This window comes from Mustela erminea, chromosome 17, assembly GCF_009829155.1.
Source record: "Mustela erminea isolate mMusErm1 chromosome 17, mMusErm1.Pri, whole genome shotgun sequence".
Classification (NCBI taxonomy): Eukaryota; Metazoa; Chordata; class Mammalia; order Carnivora; family Mustelidae; genus Mustela; species Mustela erminea.
The window spans coordinates 64,713,116-64,738,593 of record NC_045630.1 but is presented as its reverse complement, the minus strand read 5'-3'; the positions used below and the strand labels follow the sequence as shown (position 1 = coordinate 64,738,593).

At 40.6% G+C, this 25,478-nt stretch overlaps 2 protein-coding genes across 2 annotated transcripts in view; both read left to right on the top strand.

Moving 5' to 3' along the window:
* The window catches only part of ATF6 (activating transcription factor 6), a 212,869-nt gene that overhangs the window by 106,812 nt on the left and 80,579 nt on the right, over positions 1–25,478 (top strand). The window lies entirely within an intron of this gene.
* Positions 22,716–25,267, top strand: LOC116576688 (proteasome activator complex subunit 3-like). Its single transcript, XM_032319172.1, has 2 exons — positions 22,716–22,768; positions 22,836–25,267. The coding sequence occupies exons 1-2, from the start codon at positions 22,716–22,718 to the stop codon at positions 23,809–23,811; spliced, it is 1,029 nt and encodes a 342-aa protein (XP_032175063.1). The 3' UTR covers positions 23,812–25,267.

Genomic DNA, 25,478 nt, shown 5'->3' with positions numbered 1-25,478 from the left:
GAATAAAGTCATTTCTGAAAGGCTGAAGTTACCCTGAAGAAAGGTGGGATTCAGTAATTGATAGCTTACAGTTTGGAGAGTTTTATTCTCATCAAATTTCAGATTTTGTAGTGAGGAAAAAAATATTTCCTGAAGGCAAAACCTCATCCTAAGAAAGAATATTATATATTTTTTACATCATGGTTCTATGAGGGGAAAAAGTGTTTTTTAAGCAATTTGTTCAGGACGTCTGCGTGGCTCAATTGGTTAAGCGGCTGCCTTCAGCTCAGGTCATGATCCCGGGGTCTTGAGATTGAGCTGCGCATCGGGCTCCCTGCTCAGCGGAGAGCCTGCTTCTCCCTCCCCCTCTGCCTGCTGCTCTGCCTACTTGTCTTCTCTCTCTCTTTCTGTCAGATAAATAAAGTTTTAAAAAACAATTTATTCATGCAGATTTTAGAGACCCACATTCCAGCCCTGATACTGCCACTCATTATTTGCTGCGTGACTTTGGAGAAATGACTTGTCTCTTCTGCTTTTTCTTTCCTTATCTGTAGAGTGACGGAGTAGCTTTTTACTTCCCTTCTAGCTCTACAAACCTAGGATATTCTTCTCTCCGTGTGTGTGTGTGTGTGAGAGAGAGAGAGAGAGAGAGAGAGAGAGCGGGCAAGCGCGAGCACTGCCCTCTTAGAAATCTGTGGTATTTGTTTTTGAAGTTACTAAAATAATTTAGTCTAGTGAAGTTAGTACAGTTTAAGGGTTTTGGAAAACATCTTTCACAAAAAGTCAACTCACAAGGTGGGCCTATAAATTAATGAGTTTGATTTTTTAATAGTTGGTGTTCTTATAATTTTTTAATAATCACTTTCATGGTGCTTATAATATGCCAGTCTTTAATCCTCATAATATCCCTATGAGGTAACTACAGATATTATCCTCATTTTGCAGGTGGGGAACTTGAGAGGTGCAGCAAGGTTATGTAATTGTCCAGTGTGACAGTTCGTAAGTGACAGAGTCAGAATTTAACCAAAAAAGTGTGGCTCTATGTTTGTGATCATTTCTCAAACACTGCCTTTTTAGAACTTTTGTGTCCAAAGGTCATCTTTTTCAAAGTATTCAGTTTGGAATTTAATTCTATGGATCTCTGTGTTCAAAACATGTACTGAGTTGCTTCAGGTTAGTTTTCCAAAGCGAACAAGATCAAAGACAGAGCCCTGTGGAAAACCAAGCCACATGCTACCTGAAGAGATCATGTAGGAGGAACAGCAGCTAGCAGGGAGACACAGAAGAAGTGATTAGAAATAGAGAAGGAGAATTGGAATAGTACACTGCGGATGAAGTGAAAAGAGTGGACTTATTTTCTTTTAAAACATGGAGGTTGAGGAAGAGAGTTCAAAAAGAGGTGGCCAGCAGTCCTGGGCATTACCAAGCTCACTGAGCAGGAGAAATGAAGAAAACTCATTGGTTCTGTATAAACATGGAAGCCATTGGCGATTTGATATTACAGTTGTGGTAGAAGAGATTCAGAGCAGAATCCAGACTAGAGCCAGTTAGGAGACAGTGTGAAGGAAATTAAGTGGTGGGTCTGGTAAACTTGGCCCTGAAGGGAAGGGAGGATGGCCTGGATGTAGTTAAAGAGAGGTCAGGGTGCACGTGTACACGTGTGTGGGCGTCTGTGCTTTCAGGATGGGAGAGCTATAGAAGCAAAATGTACGGCAACTGTGGTTAATTTATGTATATTGAAAGTAAGAAGGAGCATGTATTTTATTCTTGACAGCTGTTTCGAAAGAAAAGCTAGTCGCTGTTCCTCATCTGTATTAATGTTTTTCTGTTTAAAGCAGAGCATGGAGAAAGTTGAAGAACAATTCTTGTTTGTTTATTTGCAGTGGGACTACAAAAAAATAATAGAGTATGCAATTAAAACCAGATTTTTAAAAAAATAAGGTCATATTTAAAGTATTCCTTGAGACATCAAGTTTTATAAATCTTAAATAAAGTGTGCTTTTTAATAATGGTGAAGAGTTGGGGTGCCTGGTAGCTTGGTTGGTTAAGCATCTGCCTTTGGCTTAGGTCAGGATCCCCGGGTCCTGGGATCGAGCCCCACATCAGGCTCCCTGACCGGTGGGGAGTCTCATTCTCTCTGCCCTTCTGTTCCTCTCCCTGCTTGTGCTCTCTCCCTCTCTCTCATAAATAAAATCTTTAAAAAAATGGTGAAAGATTTTAAAAAATAGAAGTTGATAGAACTATTTCTAATTTAATTTATACATAGATGGTCTTGGATATTTTGCCGCATATAAAGTCAGAAAACTAGCAAAGTGGGGTGTAAATCATTTTATGTCTAAACAAAATTCGGTGAAGGCTTTTGATGATGTCACATATCTTAATTATGAAGGAAGCAATTATTAAGGTTAGGAAAAGTTGATGATTTATGATCTGACTCAGGATTAAGGTCTGAAACACTCGTGTCATTTCCTCCCCTCCCCCAAATGTGGTGATTTGTTCATTTTGGACTCAGATTTGTTTAAATTTGACACCATCAGCAAATCTGAACACTGGCACTTAGTTGGTTTTTCCTGAAAGTCCTAAGGCCAGTAGTAGTGTGATGTTTATTTTAAGGCATTGATGCTAATCTATGAAGAGCCTGTTACTAGTAGGCTTTGGAGGAGTTTTCTAATTCCTAGTACGGGAGACACTGTGGAAGCGAACAGGTTGGATGAGTGGCTGAGACTAGCATGTGGAGTGTGTCTGACTAAGGAATGACGTAATTCTCTGCTTACCGTCCATTTCCTCGCCCGGTGCCTTAAGCACCCCGAGGGCACGAATTGTCTCTGTCTGGGTCATCGCTCCATCCCTAGCATCCACTGCGGTCCCAGGCTTATTCCAGATTCTCAACGTTCAGTGAATGAACAAACCACCAGACTGGATACCAGTTCCACCAGTTTGACACCATATTCTAAACTGGTCTATATCATCACATAATGTGATAGAGAATGTGTGATAGATCATCTCCCGTTTTGACTCTTATCAGGGTTGTCTCTGTCTCCTGGTAAATCTGAATACCAGTCTTTGAAAATTAATGAATTCAGATGCAAAGGCTAGTTACCATTTTGCATGAGAGAAGCAATATATTCAGGCAGCTCTTCTCTGTATTTCAGAGTTGAAACACTATGTCAGTAGTATGGGTGGAGAAGATTATTTTTCAGTTTGGATGCTAACCAGACAATGGTGTCATTTTAATCTCCAAAATTAATATGCTGCAGACTGCATAAGCCCCGTACTTACGGGGGCCTGTTTATAATGTACACCATGGTGTCCCTAGGAGGGATAGGAAGATGTTAGCATTTTATTCCCTGCAGAGTGTTTATTTTGAATATGAAGATATTCAAGAAAAGCTTGTCGACTTACACTGTTAAATCTTCCATAGCCTGTACTTTGAATAATTTTAGAGTTATTTACATTTTATCACAGTATGCCTAGAAATAAATCTTGAAAATAAAACTAAAATATATCCCACAGAATAAACAGGCCTCTGTTACGCAGTTTAAGTTTTATAGCTGTTTCTCTTCTGATTCTGTTTGTTATTGAATAAGAATTCAATAACTTGTTCTCTTAAGAATGAGTCTGCCTTGGAGGGGGTGTCAGATGTTTACTTTGAAGTGTCTTAGAGAGACTGGTTGCCTTCTCCCTATAAAATGTGCTTTGAATTAGCGGCTTTTCAGTATCTATTCTGGTGGAGGTACAAGCAGTGTGAACTAAAGAGAATGATATATAGTCAAAAAACAGTTCTTCCTTGATTTTGAAATGAAGAAATTCCAACTCAGAGCTGTGCAGGCGGACACTTATGTAGTTAGGTATTTATCCCCTCATTTTCCGTATGTTTGACCCTGACCTTCCCAGTCTTCTCTGTTGCCATCAGGCCTTGAGACCCAACTGAGTAATAAGAAAGTGGAGCTCCTTAGATTGATGTAGGTCAGTGTTCCTCAGATTTTTTTGGGTTTCATAACTCCTTTGTAGTTTTCAAACCCAAAGAAACTTAGTGAGAAGAGGGGCGTGGTCTTAATATTATTATGGGTCTCTTTAGTATATGGCTAAATAGAATCCAGCTGGATTCTAGTATCTGCTTCCACATTAATCATTTCTTTTTGGTTGAAATCTATAGAGAAAACCTGGCCTCACACGGATAATGTGGTTGGATAAGGAGGGACTCTTTTTAAAGCCTTTCTAGTAATTGTCCATATTCTTCTTTGATACAATACCATTCAACAAGAGACAGTTTCTTAAAGGTTAGTTGCAGCTCAGAAGCCAAATCTATGAACTTTTAGTTCTCTGGTCCATTAAAATCCATTGATTTCTCTTGCACTTTGGATCTTCTACCCGTGTGTGATTTTGTGACATCCCGCATTCCTCATTTGGAGAATATTGGCTTACTGAGTCACACGGATCTTCCAAATGTTTACACATTTTATTATTCATTATTTTAAGACCACTACAAATCTTACCAGAAAAGTCTTCAAGTATCTGGAAGCTGTTCAGGTTATGGTAGCCGGTGCAGATTTTCCAGAAGTCTAGTTTTCGCATGAAGCTTCAAATTTTACCATCGTCAAAGGATTGTCCGTTGTTTTCCTTCAAGTGGCAGGTTCCCGTAATTCATTTTCCAGTAAATGTCCATCGGATGCCCAAATCTAAAAACCCAGCGTTTGTTTGTCTGACATTCTTTCGGGTAAACTTGCTGTTCATTAACAAGTGGCTGGTGCAGCTCACAGCTCAGTCACACGAACGATTCTCCTCCAGCAGCCATTACACTTGGTGACGCAGCAGAAGGGCTTTATGTGTATTTCCTGTTTTGTCACACAGAATATTAAAAAATCTACTCAGAGGTCAAGATTTAATAAAGTGAATAACTTTTGTTGGTTTTATCAGGGCCGTCCTTCAGTTAAACTTCATTTGTGCGCTTGTGTGAATGTACCCAAACATGGAGCTCTAATACAGTCGTGTCCCGCTGTGTTGTAAGCACCAGAGTTGCTTCTGCATCAACAGTGTAAATATCAGTGCAGTTGCTCCAAGATGACTGATGAGATTCAAAAAAGTTATTCAGCCCTAAATATTTTAGTACTGCTTTTGTTTGCTGCCAAGCGTTCCTGTAAAAGATCTTTCTTGCTGATTACTTGGAGCTCGTGTCAGATGAATACAAACAAAACATCAAGTCTGTAGATTCTTTACTGGTAAAACAAAAGCACAGTTCTGTGGTGGAAATACTAACTTTGTCTTCATACTGGCAGCTAAATCTTTTTTTTTTTTTCTTTTTTTAAAGATTGTATCTATTTATTTAACAGAGAGAGACAGGGAAAGAGGGAATACAAGCAGGGGGAGTGGGAGAGGGAGAAGCAGTCTCCCCACTGAGCAGGGAGCCCGATGAGGGGCTTGATCCTGGGATCATGGGATCCTGGGATCCCATGGGCTTGATCCTGGGATCCTGGGATCATGACCTGAGCCCAAGGTCAATGCTTAACAACTGAGTCACCCAGGTGCCCCTGGCAGCTAAATCTTTAATTTGATGAATTACTGTATGATTGGAGGGTAGCAGTGCTGGGATTTCTTTTACTGATTGATCAGCGGGCACCGAGCAAGGTCAGCCATCCAGGATTTTATTAGTTTCTGAGCTATTGTATGTGCATAACCTAACATGTAAGAGCTTTCAGTGGTCTTTTCATTTCTAGTATGAAGGGCTGTAACAAATTTTAATTTTATTTTTAAAGAATTCATCACATCTTTGTTTAAAATAATCAGTTTCTTTTTCTTTGAATGCTTCATGATTGGTCTTAGAATGACATTGGAACTTTACTGACACCATAGTATTTGAAATGTTCTGTTGCATAAGAGATAATAAATAGGGTGCCTGGGTGGCTCAGTCGGTTAAGTGTCTGCCTTAGCTCAGATCGTGATCCTGGGGTCCTGGGATTGAGTTTCCGCAAGGGCCTCCCTGCGTAGTGGGTAGTCTGCTGCTCCCTCTCCCTCTGCCCTTTCCCCGTTCGTGCTTGCGCACGCTCGCTATCTCACAAATAAATAAAATCTTAGAAAATAACAACAACATAAGAGACAATGAATTATTAACACCTATAATACAAGAGAACATATGGTCATTTCTTACTAATAGTTTCAGCCAGTTTCTTTGGAGTGGATTCTGCCTTTCAGGGAGTAAACAGAATTCTCAAATGTGTCAGTTTTATCTTTTTCAGAATCTTCAGTATGGACAGTACAGTTGTGGGCTAGCAAAGCAAGTCTTCTAGTCTCCCATTTTTAAGCCATTTATTCTACCTTAAATTTGAGAAAAATGTGTTACAGATATTATAAAATATTAAATGTAAGATTAACAGTTTTAGATAAAATTGTTAAAATTTAAAGGTTTTCAAAAAACTTAAATATTATTGCAAAACAAGACAACAAAATGTTCTTTCTTTTTTGTTGTATTTAGATGGTAAGTTGCAGTAGTGTAGTCCATATGTATAACTAAATTACATAATAGTGTGTTTTCAGGACTTTCTCCATTAGTCTCTTACTAGATCATAAGGTTTATGTATCTTAAGATTCACTTTTTTTAAGAACGATTTTATTTAGTAAAAAGAGAGCACGAGCAGGGAAGAAGGGTATAGGAAGAGGGAGAAGCGGTCTCCCCACTGAGCAGGGAGCCTGATGTGGGACTGGATCCCAGCTGGGATCATGACCCAAGCCGAAGGAAGCTGCCCAACTGACTGAGCCAACCTGGTGCCCTTAAGAGTCCCTTTTTTCATGTCTCGGGAAGCACTGTTTTCCGGAACTATTTAATGAGTATTATGATGAAATACGCCAGGAGCAAGGCCTCTGATGATAGATAAGACACACAGTCTCTGTGCTCGTGCAACTTCTGTTTTAGTTGATGGTGCCAACCAGAAAACAGAAAAAGTAAACAGATAAATATGTAAAATAATTGACAAATACAAGTTTTATGAAGAAAACACATAGTGGGATCAGAGGATAACAGGGAAGTCTGCTGAAGATTGGACCAGGGCTGCTCTCCTGGGAGGTGATATTTAACTGACATCATAAAGTGAAGGGGGATTCCAGGCAGAGAAAAGAGCACGTACAGAAAGACAGTAAGGCAGGAAAGAACGTTATTTGAGGTACTGAAAGAAAACCAATGTGGCAGAAGACTTCATGAATGCAGTGGAGTTGGGCTGAGTAATGACAGTGAGGTTGGAGAGATTGAAAGGCCCCAGATCATGCCAGTACTTGGGAGCTGTGGTAAGGAGTTTGGGTTTTATTCTGAGGGCCAGGGAAGGGCCAGTGAAGGGATGTAAGTAACTGAGTGACATGAAGATACAGTTTGTAGGGAGGGTGAGTGTAATTGTTGTCTCAACAGTAGATTAGAAGGAGACACGATAGAAGCACAAAGACCAGTTAGAAGGCTTTTTCAGTAGTCCAGACAATATGATGGCAGTGGTGAGACGAACAGGTTCTAAATACATTTTGCAGATAGATTCGGTGGAATTGGAGATGTATCCAGTATGTTCAGATTTCTGGCTTGAGTGACTGAGTATATAGTGGTACCATTTACTGAGATGGAAGGTTTTGGGATACAGCAGAGTAATATGTTTGGTATGAATTCTGAGAGTTCTTTTTGGACATGTTTAAGTTTGAAGTGTCTTTGAGAAATTTTAAGGGAATATGTCACATTGGCTCTGTGAATTTAGGACCCGGTGAGAAAAGTCTGAGCTAGGAAAGTGAATTTAGGAATTGACAGTTTAGAGATACTTAAGTCCATGGCAGTGCTGGAATCATCTAGGAAGAGAATGTAGAGGAAGAAGGGGACCCAGGACCAAATGAAAGATTCCGTTAGAGAAGGTTATGAAGTAGAACAACCAACAAAGTAGAAGGAAAGCCCGGAGAGGAGATGTTTTCAAGAGGGAAGGAGTGGTTGACTTAAGTTCTCTTGAGAGGTCAGTTAAGATGAAGGTAAATATCCACTGGCTGTGTCAACGTAAAAGTCATTGACTTGTCCTTGACAAGAGCCCTTTAGTGATGATCAGCGATGGGGGTGTTTGGGTGGCTCAGTGAGTTAAGCCTTCGACTCTTGGTTTTAGCTCTCTGGTCATAATCTCAGTGTCCTGGGATCGAGCCCCACATTGGGCTCTGCACTCAGTGCAGAGTTTGCTCGTCCTTTCCCTCTGCTCCTCCACCTGCTCGCTTGCTCTCTCTCCCAAGTAAAATCTTAAAAAATAAGAAAAGAAAAGAAAAGAAAGATTAACAACAATGGATTAGGCAGTAAGAGATGAGGACAGCGTATCTATTTTAAGAATTTTTGCCTCTAAAAGGGAACAGAAAAAAGGATTTTTTTAAAATCCCCAGATAACAATGTAAAATTTTAAAGACTGAACCAGTAGGTAGGAAGAGAGCAATGTTACAGGGGAAGTGATTAAGTCCTTGACAAGGAGCAAAAAGGTGGAATTCCTGTCGCTAGTAGAAAAATTGCCCTTTGTTAGAAGGTGGGATCTTCTTCCTCTTATGGTAGAGGCAAGACAGGTTCAGAGGTGGGAGGTTTGATTCCAGAAAGAGAAGAAAAGACACCTGAGGGTTTCTGTTTTCCTGCTGACCTGCACTGTGAGGTCATCAGCTGAGAGTGAGGATATGGGGGAAGGATAAGGAGTTTGATGAAAGCGGAGCAGGTTGCGGGGTGGTGCCTGGGTGGCTCAGTGGGTTGGGCGTCCAACTCTTGATTTTGGCTCAGGTCGTGATCTTTCTTGTGTGCCTGGGTACACAAAACATTAATTTTATGCTATTTAGGATTATTTGAACATTTAGTGTTTACCTTGGATTTCTGTCTTACTGCCTTCTGAAGAGTTAGCCTTGTTAGCAGTTGGGGAACTATACCACTTACTTGGAAGACTCTAATATAAGAATAAAACCTTGTGGCTGGTTTAAATTTAATTCTCTGCTATATGAAGCAAAGACTTGCTCTTTAACATAGTTTGTAATTAAAATAGTGAAATTTTGTGTCATGCAATGCTGTTAATATTTTTTTTAAGGTGAAGATTAGGGTTCCCCCCTCCCACACGGGCTACTGAGATTTAATGAATTTAAGTGTGTAGAGTATGATTGGATGTATGAATATATTGCAGAATATTACTTCAGTAAGATTACCTCACATATCCATTGCTTCACATTGATTTTTAGATAGTGAGAACATTTAACATCTATTCTCTTTGCAACTTTCAAGTATATGATACCGTATTGTGAACTGTAGTGACCATATTGTAAGATACCCAGTATTTATTCGTCTTGTAATTGGAAGCTTGTACCCTTTGACTGACATCTTCCCATTTCCCCCACTGCCCCTGGCAGCCACTATTCTATGCTGTTTCTGTGAGTAACATTCTGTTTTGTGAGTCAGATCATGTAGTATCTTTCTCTGTCCCACCTATTTCACTTAGCATAATGCCCTCAAAGTCCATCCATCCATGTTGTTACAAATGGTAGGACTTCCTTGTTTCCCCCTCTTTTTCATGGCAGAATAATATTCCATTGTACGTACACACCACATTACCCATTCATCCATCAGTAGACATTTAGATTGTTACCATGTCTTGCCTATTGTGAATAACGAGACAGTGAATATGGGGGTGCAGAAATCGCTTGGAGAGAATGATTTCATTTCCTTCAAATATATACCCAGAAATTAGAGTGCTCAATCATATGATAGTTCTGTTTTTAATTTTTTGAGGAACCTTCACACTGTTTTCCATGATGGATTAGGATTTTTTCTTTTTCTTTTTTTACCATTTTATTGAGGCATAATTGACATATAAGCTACTGTACATAGTTAACTGCTCATTTTACACACTTTGATGTATGTACATATCTGTGACGTCACTGTAGTGAAGATGATCAGAATGGCCATCATTCCCGAAAGTTGTTTCTTCTTGACACTTTGTAATTTCTCCCCATTCACTCTCTTCCCTTTCCCCTCTCATTAGGCAACTACTGATCCTGTTACTATAAATTTGCTTACGTTAAAAAAAAAATGATTTGATATGAAGGAATCATACATTATGTGTTTCCTTCTAGCTTAATTATTTTGAGAGTCAGGCACCTTGTAACTTTATCAATAGTTCATCCCTCTCTTGCTTGGTATTCCATTGTAGGGATACAACACAGTTTGTTTATTCATTCACTTTCCACTTTAGGCGACTACAACTAGAGCTATCAAGAATATTTGTGTACAGATCTTTGGGGTGATATATGCTCTCATTTCTCTTGTGTAAATACCTAGGAGTAGAATGGCTGGGTTATATGGTAGGTGTGTTTTGCTTTTTTTTTTTTTTTTTTTTTTTTTTTAAGATTTTATTTATTTATTTGACAGAGAGAGAGACAGCGAAAGAGGGAGCACAAGCAGGGGAAGTGGGTGAGGGAGAAGCAGGTTTCCCTCTGAGCAGGGAGCCCTGTGCAGGCTCAGTCCCAGAACTCTGGGGTCATGACTTGAGCTGAAGGCAGACACTTAATGACTGAGCCACTGGTGCCCGTGTATGTTTTGCTTTTTAAGAAATTGCCAAACTATTTTCCAAATTGGTGTTACCATTTTATGTTCTGAGAAGTATGAGTGTTGAAGTACCTACCTCCACATCCTCGCCAGCACTTGATATGGCCTGTCTTTTAAATTGTAGCCATTCTGATAGGTGTGTAGTCATATCTCCGGGTTTGAATTTATATTTCCTAATGACTAATAATTTTAACCATCTTTTCATGTATCTGTGTGCCATCCACACATCTTTGTTCAAATCTTTTGCCCATTTTAAATTGAATTGTTTTCTTATAATTGGTTTGAGAGGTCTTTGTATATTCTAGATATAAGTTTCTTATCAGATATGTGATTTGGATTTGTTTTCTCTGAGTCTGTTGCTTGACTTTTCAGTTTCTTATCGATGTTTCTCAAAGAGCAGGAATTCTTAATTTTGATGAAGTCCAATTTATCAGTTTTCTCTTTTATGGATAGTTTTTGTTGTTGTAAGAAATCTTTACATAACCCAGAGTCACAAAAATATTCTCATGTTTTCTTCTAAAAGTTTTAGAGTTTTAGGTTTTATATGTAGGTCTGTGATCCATTTTGAGTTAGTTTTTGTAAATGGTGGAGGGGTGAATCACAGTTCATTTTTTTGTGTATAGAATCCAGTATTGTGTGATACTCATGCCATGTTTTCATCCAGTAGCTTTTGATGGAAGAACTAAAGCAAAACCAAGTTTAAAAGGTTATACCAGGCTGTCCATTTCCTTTGTGTTACCCTTAACTTGTTAGGTTGTACACTTTGCTAGAACTTCTTAAAACAGTATCCTGTGATTGAACTTCTTCAACTTCAAATTTCCAGTCTTTATACTTAACCAGTGAAACGTTATTTATACTCTTTGGAAACATAACATATACTGTAGATAATTATAGCAAAAGTGTAATGGCTAAGCAGAAGATATTGCCAAACCAAGATTCTGGAGACCAGATGATATAAACACATGACACGTGCCCAGACAGAGCACAGTGGTAGGAAACACACAGAAGAGTAAGTGAAACAGGAACTGAAAAAAGCGTCGTAGAAGTGTCTGTTGTTTTTGTTTAATCTGCTAGTCGTTTTCCCCCCTTTATTTAACAAGAGAGGTGCAGTATTAGACCCTAGAATTAATCTGCTAAAAATGTATGTATTGTGTATGTATTAATATGTATATACACACATACCTACACATACATGTATTTTAGGATGGGCTCAAAGAGTAGAAAAATAGCACGGGGTACGGAGAGTTCATCCTGTAACACTGTGCGCCTTATTCAGATGTCAGAAGACAAGCCTTCCCACATAGTCATGAGTCATTACTTTTTAGTTTGGTGGAGAAGATCACTTTTGGGGGAGCTGAGAGCATCTTCTGCTAGGCAGTCATGGGGCATGGACTCGGGAGTCGGATGAATGTGGAGTTCATCCAGTCTTGTTCTACTGCTTACGCACTCAAAGACTACTTTTCAGAGGCCTCAATGCCCTTATTTCTAATACAGTAATATTAATAATTAACTTCTTTTAGGTTAATAAGTTTGTTTTTATTATTTTTTAGGTTAATAAGTTTAAATGAAAAATCATGTTCTAACACCGTACTTAATACACAGTAAGTGTTAAGTATATGTCTGTCGTTAGGGGTTTCACCTTTGACGCTTATGGCTTATGGCTGGAAGAACCTGTAAATGGATAGGTCAAGGGGAGATTGTTTTTCATTAGATGAAGCAGAGTCTTCCATGACCCCTCCCGACCTCAGCTCCCCATAGAGATTCATTCTGGTGCTATTATTTTACAACATCCACCAACAGAGGGAAGATTGGTACGTTCAGAAAGTCTGAAACGTGCGTGACTGAACAGTGGCTTTTACATTCCTATATATTATCTAACTAAGTTTATGAAGGCTTGATTTAGATAGTTTAGATCTACCCTGTGTCCCTTTTGTGGGGAAAGGGAATCATAAATTTGAAAGGAAGGACTTTTTCAAACAGAATCTCCCTCGTAGTATAACCCTTGTTATAGCCTTTTAAAAAAATGATTTTAGTTATTTTATTTGAGAGAGAGAAAGAGCACAAGTTGGGGGTAGGGGCAGAGAGAGGGAGAACCTTTTTTTCTTTTTTTTTAAGTTTTTATTTATTTATTTGAGAGAAAGAGAGCGAGCAAGCATGTATGAGCAGAGGGAGAGGGAGAAGCCGACTCCCCATTGAACAGGAAGCCTGACTGAGGGCTTGATCCCAGGACTCCAGGATCGCGACCTTAGCTGGAGGCAGACACTTAACTGACTGAGCCGCCCAGGTGCCCCAAGAGAGAGAATCTTAAGCAGGTTCCACTTCTGGAGCAGAGCCCAGTCCGGGGCTGTCATATCACAGCCCTAAGATCATGACCTGAGCCAAAATCAAGAGTCAGATGCTCAAGTGACTGAGGCACATAGGTGACCCTAGAGTTCTTTTAATATTTCCTGTATAGATACTAATTAGTATACATATTAATTAAATATTTCCTGTATAGATACTAATTCAGTGTTCATGCCACATGATGTCTTCAGAAACTAGAGATTTAGATGACGTACAGAAAACTGAATAATAGTAGACACCGGCTTTTCTACTTTTTTTTTTCTTTTTTTAATTTGTCAGAGCATAAGCAGGGGGAGCAGCAGAGAGAGAGGGAGAAGTGGGCTCCCTGCTAAGCAGAAAGCCCAGTGTGGGACTCGATCCCAGGACTCTGGGATCATGACCTAAGCCGAAGGCAGACGCTTAACCGACTGAGCCACCCAGGCACCCCACTCTTTTTTTTTTTTTTTTTTTTAAGGAATTATTTTAGAGAGAGATTGTGTGCATGTGTACACGTGTGTGCATGGGTAGGGGGCAGAGGGAAGAGGGGGAAACCCAAGGTGTCTCTGGGCTGAGTGCAGGCCTGAGGTGGGGCTCAGTCTCACAAGCCTGAGATCATGACCTGAGCTGTAACCAAGAGTTGGACACTCAACCAGCTGTGCCGCCCACACTCCCTTGTCCTTTTTTTAAAATTATTATTAATATATTTTTTGTTAAATTTGCTTGTATTTTTTTCCTGAAAGACTTGGTGTTGGTGGCACTGTTGTAGTTTAACTTCAGTCCCAAATTCCATGAAATAAAAATCAGAAGTAAAATTTTAGAACGGGTGGAGGGAAGCAGGCCTAGGAGGAAACAGTTTTGACCAGAAAAAAAGGAGAGGGTATGTGTGGTGGGCATTCCTGGACAAGGCCACTCCTGGAGGGCGGGGGAGGCAGCTGGCATCTGCCTCATGCAGGGGAGGGAAGATCCCCTGGGGACCCAACAGAGACAACGGTCCCCCTCTTCCTCAGGCTTCCTGCCTCCTGGGGAAAGCTATTAAGGCAGATCAGCCATACCCTCGAACAGGGCTGTCCACTGACCCCTTTCCCTGGTTTGACTCCCCATTCTGTCCCACCTGGAAAGTATGTGAGAGATTGGCTTCCTTTGATCCCTCTTTCTGTTGTTTTTCCACTTCACATTTTAAGATTTTATTTATTTATTTGACAGAGAGAGACACAGCGGGAGAGGGAACACAAGCAGGGAGAGGGAGAAGCAGTTTACCCGCTGAGAAGGGGGGCTGAGAAAGGGGGCGCGATGCAGGGCTTGATCGGAGGACCCCGGGATCATGACCTGAGCCACTCAGACGCCCCCTACTCTCCTCTTTTTAGTGTTTATTCAAACTGAGTGTATCACATTCATTTTGATGGATGTAGTGACATCAGCAAATGACTGGAAAGAAACTGTGTAGTCTTTAACCTGACCTTTGCATATTGATATCAGATAGGAGCCTTATAAGTGATATGTCATGAGTTCATCCAGAGGATATAGTAAACATTATTTTCCTTTGTAGCGTGAAGTCAGTCTTTTTTGTTTTCTTATAAGTATTAATAACATATAAACAATCATATATAAATTTTAAAATAATTACATCAGTGTAGGTTTCGTAATTAATAAATGTTGTTGTACAAAATTGTGTTTCTTTCTCATTTTTAGATGAAGTCTGTTAACCTTACATTATTATATATACTAGAAGTCCATAGATTATTAAAAGGATAAAAAAATTAATGACAAAATAACTTGAATTCAGATTATAAAATAGCTCAAGCCTATTCAATGAAATGGCTTCACTTATGTCTGAGATTTTGGGGTCTGCTTTTTAGTAATAAAATTTATCTTGCTTATTTTTTAGTAAAACATCTAAGTATTTGTAATACTCTATCATCCACAAAGAAATGGTCAACCAAAATCTGCATATACGATTGCTGGTTGTTTGAAAGCTCTTGTCCTCTTAGAATTGTTTTACCAATTTTGTGTTCAGCGTACATTAGGAAGAATACAGTGTTCTTAAGCAAAACACTTAGTAGAACTAAAACAACTCCAAACTCCATTGTTTTTATTGATATTTTACTATGGTTCTGTGTAGTTGACCTGAGTTTAAAATATAGAGCTAGGAAGGCATACTTTCCACGAGAATCTTAATTTCATTTTGACACAAACACTTCTATTTTAAGAAGGTGAATGGTAGTGATAAATATCAAATCCAAATTTTTTAAAACCAGCAGTACCACTTTTGTTGATTTTTAAGAGAAAAGATAAAGAGGAGATACCTTAAAGCATAAACAGGTTTGTTCTTTAGGCCTTCTAAAAATTCGTATTATCCCCAAAACCTTGATTCATGCTAAATGTGACTATATTTGAGCAATTGCTTTACTTTCATAATTAAAAAGGACTCTTCCACAAATGTAGCTGTCCTCAGAGAATTATTCAGTCAAGAGGTTTATCCAATTTTATTGTATTCACACAACAAAATATTTAATGAGTAGCCATTATATTCCAGACTGTTCTCATTGTAAAGAATCCAGTGATAAACAAAAGAAAGCCCTCACTTTCATGTTCTAGGGACAAATACTAATATACAAATAAATATGTAAAAGAATGTCAGTTGTGATAAATGCCATAAAAGAAAATCAGAGGCACGCCTGGGTAGCACAGACCGTTAAGTGGCTGACATTTGATTTCGGCTCAGGGTCATGAGATCAAGCCTGGCATTGGGCCCTTTGCTCAGAGGGACGTTTGCTTGAAATCCTCTTTCTGTCCCTCCCTCTGCCCTGCTTGTGCTCCTGCTCGCTCTCTCCCTCGCTCAAACAAATAAAATCTTAAAAAAAAAAAAAAAAAAGAAGAAGAAGAAAAGAAGAACCAGAGTAAGAGGACAGAGAGTAATTTTAAATGAACATTGAGAAAGGACTATTTTCCCAGGTTGAAGCATATAAAATCTTTTGCTTGTGTTTTAAAATTTTTAATTTTGGCTTTTGACCATTTCTGTTGTTGCTGAAAATTACTTAGAGAACTTAAGAACTCATTGTACATATTTATACTGACATATGTATACATATGTATACTGACCAGAAAATTTAGCCTCAGCTAGTGAATTTAGCATTTATAAATCAAAGTGTCTATGGAGGAATAAAAGCTTCAGTTAACCACTCCTTTACTTCTAGCAGTAAAGTCTGTGGCCCATGAAATTCGGAATTCTGGAGTGGTCTTGGCTTTCGGCAGCCCCTGGGGATCCTGTTGATACAGCACCGAGTTACAGATTATTATTCAGCTGTAGAAGCTTTATGCTTAAGCATTTTCTTACATCTCCCTCTCTCAGTCCATCGAAATCTTGTATTTTTGCCAAATAAAACAAATCCCATACTAATAAGAAGCTATAAATAAACAGTAGGAGCATGGTTCAGAGCCAGCATCGGCCTTACTTCGTATGTGCACCTCTCAAGAACGCCCCAGTGTGTTCACTGTGCCCAAACACACAGCACCGCACAAGCACTGTTGTACAGAGCAGCTCCGGTATGTGAGTGAGGGCGATTTCGTAGAACCGAGCAGTGCAGCAACTCTCTTGGAATTCTGGCTGTTACCGCGGTCAGACACAGAATGTCAAATCCCGCATGCCGTTGGTGGGAGAAGGAAATCTTCCCACCTCTCCTATATAAATCCCCAGAGTTCAACCCACAAGACTGCTCTGAGGTCCCCCACAGGGATTTTATATGCTGTATGCACAGTCCAGCAACTCTCCCGGGGGGAAAAAAAAAGAGAAGTGGCTTGAGAGTCCCATCTCTTCTGCTCCTCATGTCCTGTCTGATAAACTTCATCCTTTTTTGCTTCATTCGTTCATTTATTCATTCAGTAAATGTCAATGAACACCTGCTACTCTCAGACCTGTGCTACCACAGACTGTATAAAAACGAGTAAGCCCAAGTCCTTGCCCTCCCAAAGTTCATTATGGTGGAGAACTGTGACTTGTCAGTCTAAAATTACAGCACTATGGTAGGAACCATCAAAGAGATACATGCAGGATACTCTTAAGATTACAAGTAAAACTACTGCTATTCATAAAGCATTTACTGTGCTAGCTATTTTATGTAAGTTGTTCCATTTAATCCCCTCAGCAGCTTTATGAGGTTGATACTATTACACTACATCACTTGTGCCAGGGACACTCACCTCACCTAGGAAGGAGAAGGTGGTACCAGGGAAAGCTTCTTCATAAACACTCCTTGACTTGATTGTAGAAGGATGAATGAGTAGGGTGGAGAGTGGGAGGAAGACGAGGCAGGGTGGCATCTCACCCAGAGAGAGACGAAGACGTTAAAGCAGAGGACATGACGGAGAACCTGTTGGGAAACGTAGGCTGGTTCTGGGAGGTAAAGATGGCGGGATCCAGTCATGAAGGCACTTGTGGGCCAGGCTTAAGGAGTTTGGTCCTTACCCTGTAGAACATGGAATATGGCCAGACGTGCATTTCAGGAAGATAACTCTGTAATTGTTTGTACAGGGGTAGAAGAGTGTACTTCTAAAGAAAATGATTTCTTTTAAAGGAAAAAATTCCTCAGCATTATTGTTAGCATTGTTTAAGCACAGACAAGCACTGAACTAAGTTCTTAAAACATCTTACATTTGCAGATTTACATCTATAAAAACCAGAATAATTGTGGGCGCCTGGTTGGTTCAGTCGGTTAAGCGTCTGCCTTCTGCTCAGGTCATGATCTCAGGGTCCTGGGATGGAGCCCCACGTTGGGCTTCCTGCTTCTCCCCCTCCTTGTTCCTCTGCCCTCCCCCTGCTCATGCTCGCTCTCTTAAATAAATAAAATTTAAAAAAACAAAAATAATTGTATACCTGAAATATAAATAAAACTACAAAGATAATAAATAAAATTAGCAGCCTGCATTTATGTAAAAGGATCATGTTTTCTTGAAGGAGACCCTACTGACACATGAAGGTGATGCTGACCTTCATGGCGCAGGTTCTTTCAATGTTTCTTTAGACATTTCCTCGCTGTTGAGTACTCTCTGAGAACCCGATTCTCCCTCCAGATTTCTGTCTTTGACCCAGTAAGAAAATCTTTGTTCTTAACAGATTTTGGAGAGGAAGGGAAAAGGGATAACTATACCTAATACGCTCCTCTCTCTCTGATCAGTTAAAGGAGTGGTACTGGTGGTATTATAATCCTAAAAGAATATAATTATGGGCCCCTAAATTGCATGGCAGTTCTAGAATATGCTTAAATCAATTATTTTATCATCAAAGTGAATTCACAGAGATAATTTTAGGGAACCGATGGCCTCCAGTATGAGAAATGCAGAACTAGAGGATTCATTGTTTATCCAGAACAGGGATTTTGTAAACAAGGGAGCCATCGGTGGCTCTGGTAGAGAGTCATTGGCCAAAGCATTTTAAAAAGTCAACAATCTAGGACCCAGAAGTCAACAGATTTTTGTTAATCAATGACCTTACAGATCTTGATAATAGACATCATTGTTAACAAACTATACCAGTTATTGTCATTTGTAAGATAAAGTGATATGAACTTGATGAAGACATGAAGGGGTTCCGCTGAGAAAAGTCCTTTTCAGCCATGGTGACAGTAAAGTTTGTGCTTCTCTGCCCTGTGATGCAGTGGCCTCTAAATACTGAGGACCTCATAAATTTAAGCCTTTTTTTTTTTTTTTAATTCTTATATTCAACTCTGCAGGAGTCCACACTGTTGTATAGTAAGACAGTGAACAAGAAAATTAGATCTTGGTTTGTTCATAGAGGATTCATGATGTTCCATTTCAGAGGGTGAAGGAGATTTTGAAATGCTGATGAGGAGACTCCTTCAATAATAGCTAACATTGACTGAGCAGTTGCCGTGGTCCAGGGAGTGTGCTAACCTCTTCATGTGGAGTCACTGACTTCATCCTCAGAACAGCTTTTATGAAAGCACTGTTATTCTATTGCTCATTTTATAGGTAAAGAAAATGAAGCACAGGGAGGTTAAATAACTGAGCAGTGTCCATGGCTAGTAAGTAGCAAAGCCGGGGTTTGAACCCAGCAGGGCCACTGCACAGCCTTAGCCACATGCTGTAGTGGCAGTTGTCTTCAGGTGAGGCGTGCTCAGGTCACATCTGGACACTGGTTCTCGAGATACTGAATTGGCAGCAACCACTGCAGCAGTCTAGGAGGAAGAATGAAGGAAGGGGACGTAAGATACTTGTCTGCTTGAGAAAGTGCCGCTGGCAGGGTTCTCTGGACTACATTGTGAAACTAAGCCTTTTTTGCTTACTGGGGGGTGTTCCTAAATTGTGAGTGAAGCCTGAATAACTTAAGATCTGTTGCAACCTCATAAACATAAGGGGATAAATATTACAATTCACCTGAATCTTAATGTAGTTTTGATTGTATTTCTCCTAACTTATTGACAGAAATCAGTGGGGAAATAAGTATCTTTTTTTTTTTTTTAAGATTTTATTTATTTATTTGACAGAGAGAGAGATCACAAGTAGGCAGAGAGGCAGGCAGAGAGGAAGGGAAGCAGGCTCCCTGCTGAGCAGAGAGCACCATGTGGGGCTCCCAGGACCCTGAGATCATGACCCGAACCGAAGGCAGAGGCCTCAACCCACTGAGCCACCCAGGTGCCCCGGAAATAAGTATCTTAAAGGATTAAATTCCAGTCTGTATCCTCAGTTACACTTATATCCAAGAGTTGTCACAACAACAGCTGCTTAGAATAAATCTACAAATAGAACTCATACATAGGACCACAGAATCCTTCCTTCAGGGGCATGGTTTCAGAGTTGGAGGATAGTTAAAGGATAAATCAGTACACAAATTTGTAGGTATTCCTAAAATTAAAGTGGTGTGTCCTTATTGGCATCAGTACATACTGAACCCTGCTGGACTGTGGAGAAGGGAGAAACTGACCCCAACGACACAACACTCTACACAGCTGTTCCCAGCCTGCCTCCACCTGTTAGCACTCAGTGTTAATTTCATGGGTTGAATCAAGGCATGTAAGTGCATTAAATAATTTTAAAAAACAACTGCTACTTGCTGTTGGTCAGTGGGGAAAAAAAAATAGGAGCTGTCATTTTCCTGCCAACTGCTGCTCTAATTAACAAGGACAAGAAACATATTATGAATAAATGAAATTCTTATACCACACTAGAAAAAAAGAGCAGCTGAGCCCCCCCAAAGGATTTTATACCCTGTTATCAGACAATGAAAGAAAACAATTTCATATAAATGGCTGCATTAGTCAGTGTCATAAATAGAAAGTAAGTCCCCACTTCTTTAAAAAAGCAGCTAGAAATATTTTCCCTTCGAGAATAGAGTAGTTATGTATTTGGTAAATCATATATAATATTGGGGATGTTTGTCACATTAAAGAGAATTTCCATAGTAGCCCCCTTGTAATCTTTTATGGCTAAAGTTATGAAGAAAATCAAGATATGGTAAAACTGGTCATATTTCAAGATTTGATTTTCCATTTCTGTTTGATCACCCTATCTGAATCCCCATAACTTGAATGTAAATTTGCATGTATAAAAATGTATGGATATCCAAACTTTAAGTGTAAATAGGAAATCTTTTTCTAACCAAAAAAAAAAAAAGAGAGAGAAAAATTAATATCGAAATCTGCCTTTTCTCATCCCTCCACATCCAAAACTGTCACCATGTATTGTAATTATACTTCCTAAAACTTTCTAGAGTCTTCTCTCCAGCCCTATTGCCATCCTCTGAATGAGGCATGCTTTACCATTTGTGTTAAATCAGCAGGCCCTCTTTATTCTCTTTGTCATATCCACCTCCTCACTGAAGTCATCCATCTGCGTGGGTCCCCCCACCCCCCACCTGAATCCCTTCATTGGCTTTTATTAAATCCAGCTTACTTATCTTGGCAAAAGGGCTCTGCCTCCACGAGCTGGTCCTTGCTTACTTTTCCTGCCTCAGTTGCTGCCACTTTCCCAGACACCCTAAGATCCAACTTAGCAGTAATTCCCCAGTAGACCTCCCCGTGGAGCCACAATACATATATACCTTTATCCAAACATGTATCTTTGAAAATATAATTCCCTCCATCACATCCTTTTTTGTCACATTCCAAGACGTGCTGTGATCTAAACACAGAAATTTCAGCCCCTAATTGGGGCTGAACAGAGTTGACTTGAATACAACTTAAATCACTAGTTTGTTAGTGTATGTATCTTACCATGATACATGTGTACTTGAAGCTTTGTTCACTCCCCAGTTCCTGCCTCAAAACTAAAGAGCTTATTTTTCCAACTGCTAGAAGTCCTGCCAAACAGTCATCTTCAGGAATTGCCTTGTCCCCAACTCAGGACAACTGTGAAGGGGCTTTCCTGGTTTTCTGTGGGGTCATCTGAGGCTTTGAGAGCGCATCAGTGCCTAACTTCTCCCCCTGTCATGTCTCTTCCTTTTCTCAAGGAACACTACCTGAAAAACCTCCTATAAGCAATCTGTGTGCTTGCTGGGAAGCCCAACCTATAACATGTTTGTCTTGTTGATATTTTCTTTTCTGTTCTAGATCTTGTGAGATTATGGTTTGCTAAAATTTTACTAATTCAAGGTCATTTCATCAGACACGTATTGAGTACTTGCTCCATGCTGGACCTTGTGCCACATGTCATGTCAACAAATTAAGACTTAGGTCCTGAAGAAGTTTACAGTCCAGTTGAGGGGACAGTTACATTCAGAATTATACTGTAGCATCTTCAGAAAAATCTTTTGAACTAAACTTCAATAATTTATAAAATCAAAGGCATGCAGTATGGTGTTGCAAAGAACAAAAGGAAGTTATCTCAGGGAAATGAAAATAAACAAATGGAGTGAAATTTTAGAAGGTTACAGAATTTTTCTCTATGATTCTGGAAGCCTTTAGGGAAAAGGTGTTGTTTTTTTTTTTCCAGTTTGGTTTTTATTTTTTTGAAAATTTTATTTATTTATTTGACAGAGAGAGAGACAGTGAGAGAGGGAACACAAGTAGGTAAGTGGGAAAGGGAGAAGCAGGCCTCCCCCAGAGCAGGGATCCTTAGGTGGGGCTGGATCCCAGGACCCTGGGATCATGACCTGAGCCAAAGGCAGATACTTAACTGAGCCACCCAGCCACTCCTCACTTTTAATTTTGAAGCAAATTCAAGCTTCAGAAAAGTTATAGTACTGAACTCCCATACACCTTTATATGCATTAATCAATTTTTAACATTTTTTCCACTTGCTTTAACTTTGTACACATCTACATGCACACTATTTTTGCAAACTCTCTGAAGTTAAATATATCCTGTCACTTTATCCCTTTGTACCTGTCACTTTATCCCTTTGTACTGTAGTGTGTATTTAAAAAAAAAAAAGGATATTCACTTTAAAAAAATTTTCTATATTCACTTCTGTAACTACAATATAGTTATCAGATTGAAGATATTTGATACTTTAATCTTACAGTCCAGATTCAAATTGTTAATCATCTCAAAGAAGATGAGCTTTAAGAAGAGTCCTAGAACTTAACATTTGTAACTCAAACTAAAAATTGTTTGAAGTAAGCCATAGAAGAGCTCAGAACTTTACTAACTTGATTAAAATGCCCTAGTGAAGGGGGAGCCACTTCTGACTTTGTAAGGGGGAAGCATGGATACGCCCAAGTTACCAGTAAAGGTGTGACTTCTGGCTCTCCAGAAGTGAGCCTACTCTGGAGAGCTCATTTCTCGAGGTGACTTTCGAAGGAGACTGTGTGTCCGGAATCCAGGGACCGTGGGTTTCCTTGAGCTCCTGTGTAAAGCACCTTGTTGCTTGGTCTTCACGGTGCTTAAGTTTAACGATGTTCTTCGGGGCCATCCGTCATGCACAGGCTTCCGGCCCAGGGGCTGGCAGGTGGGGGAGGGGGCCAGGGACCGCTCAGGTAGCCTGGATCGGTGGAGACTCCTCTCCCCACCCCCAGAAAGCGGGGCTGCCTAGCTGGGGCGTCGCTGGGAGGCCATGCCCCGCGTGCGGCTTCCGGTCTCTTCCGCGCGGGCGCCGGGACTCCGCTACGTCATTTCCGGCGGCGCTGGGCGTGGTCTGTTGGGAGTTGGCGGCTGCGGCGGCAGCCAAAGGCCTGCCAGCGGAGGCCAGCCGAGGTGGGGGAAGCCGGGCGGGGTCCGCCCCGACGCCCGGCGGCCCTGGACAGCCTGGCTTCCCCGCTGGAGCTGGAGCAGGACGTGCAGGGGAAAGTGGATTCGTTTCGAGCCCGCATCGCGCAGGAGGCCGAGGATCTGGTGTCCACCTTCTTCCCTCAGAAGCTGTCGGAGCTGGACAGTCGGGTCCAGGAGCTGCGCCTGCAGGACCTGTCCAGGATCCGCTCGGTGCCCGCCCTGGAGCCCGCCGCCGTGCCCGACCCCGCGGGGGACACGCCCAACCCGGACCCGCCGCCGCCGCTGCAGCCCCAGTCCTCGCCCAAGGTGCCGGCCCTGCCCGCCGGGGGCGAGAGACAGCTGCTGCGGAGCAACCAGCATCTGGTGGAGCTGATTGAGCGGGTAAAGCCCGAGATCGAGCTGCTGAGAGAGAAGTGCAACACGGTGCGGATGTGGGTGCAGCTGCTCATCCCGAAGGTGGAGGACGGCGACAGCTTCGGCGTGTCCATCCAGGAGGACACCGTGGACCAGCTGTGGACCGTGGAGAGCACCGCAGCCTCCTACCTGCGTCGCTTCTCCACCTACTACAACACCAGGGCCAAGCTGGTGTCCAAGATCGTGAAGTACCCCCAGGTGGAAGATTACCGCCGCACGGTGGCCGAGGTGGACGAGAACGAGTATCTGAGCATGCACCAGATCCTGCTGCACGTTCGGAACCAGTACGCCACCTTGCACGACGTGATCCTCAAAAACATCGACAAGATCAAAACCCCTCGGAGCACCAACACTGACAACCTCTACTGAGGGCCTTTCTCCACCCCTCTTTCCTTCAGGAGGTGGCCCAGCTGTTTAGGCAGCCAAAAGGGGTTCTTAATGACTCTACAGGTGACGAAGCGACTGGAAATGTGCGTTACGTTTAATGACAGTTTCCTACGGCTTTATCCTCACACTCAGGCCTTGTGGTGTAGCTGTTACTTGCTTTTCCTTTCCCCGAGAGGAGAGGGTTGGGTTGGCCAAGGGGGAGGACTGCTGTTTTTCAAAGCAGTTTTGTAGATGAATGTTGGCCAGGGTTCTTTTTTATGGCATTGGTGACATTGGATGGCTTCAGGGGTTACTCAAAGAAAAACCTAAAGTTCAAAAGAAAGTTAAGTGAAGTCTTTCCTGAGGTTCTGCTATATGTTACTTTGTTCAAACCTCAGAAATGCTCCTTTTACCACCATCGTTTGTTTTTTGCAAGGCAAGGGGTTTAAAGGGATGTGTTTAGGTCATTGTATGTCTCCAGTTTGGCAGATTGAAATAAAACTTGGTTTTAACATTTTATGATGTACTAAGTGTGCTTATCTGAACTGTAATCTTCAGAGGTATAGGATTTCTTTCCTCATTTGGACTCATACCCTTGATATTTTTAGGCTCTGATGTGTAAGAAAAATGAGTGTATAAAGAGTAACAGATCTTCATTGTTCCAAAGAAATGGACTGCCGTGCCTCCCTTAGAATGAAAAGGACTCTATGAAAACTGCTTCCTTGCACAGCTTTCTGCATCTTCCGGTTTCCTTTCACACAGTAGAATTCCTTCTGTGTATTCATTTATCTCCTGCGTTCCTGCTGAATCTTTTAAGCTATGTATCATGTTTACTTTTTTTCTCCTCAGTTGAATTTCATCTCTCTTCCCCTTTTGTCTCTTGAGATGTCTCTTATGGCTTCTCATTTGAATTTCTGTCTCGCGTTATATGAATTACTGTTTATATTTAAAGACTCTAAAATGTGACTTTGAGTTTTTTCTTCCTGCTTTTGCTGCCTGGTTAAGAGGAAACCATTATCTTTTCAGCCATGACCTATACTGTTGATATTTTTCAAGTCCAGCATTTCTAGATTCCAGTTTCAGGTACAGTGAATTATTGCATTTTATGTCACCTCATGCATTAGAGTGAATTTTTTCTGATATGATTAATCCTTTGTCCATCATGGTTTTTGTTCAGAATTTTAGTTTTTTGATAATAAATACACTTCAGTCAGCTTAAGTATGTCTATTCAGAACACCTTTTCTTAGTATTACTGTCATTCAAGGATCTTCATCACTCAGAAACACCAGGTGTGGAGGTTATGTAATAACAAATTTGGAATAAGCACGAGTGTGAGTTATTTTTGATACCTTTTTATAATAGGGGTGAGATTATTTCTGTGCACAATGGATAGCTTTTTCTCTTTTTCCCATTTATCTAACAACTTGTGCCCCGAATCCCTGTAATATTTTTGAAACTTTATGCATATATAAGTATGAACTTAATTTTTAAAAAATATTGTATAGTAATGCTTTCATGCAATAAATTATTTCTCAAATGAGTTTTTGGTGGGAAAATGATGAGGGATTAAGTTTATTTTTTGTGAGAGATGAAAACTTATTTCCCATTGAAATTTCTTGTCTATATAAGATTCTCTGAAACGAGGTGACCATATAAAAGAGGCCATATC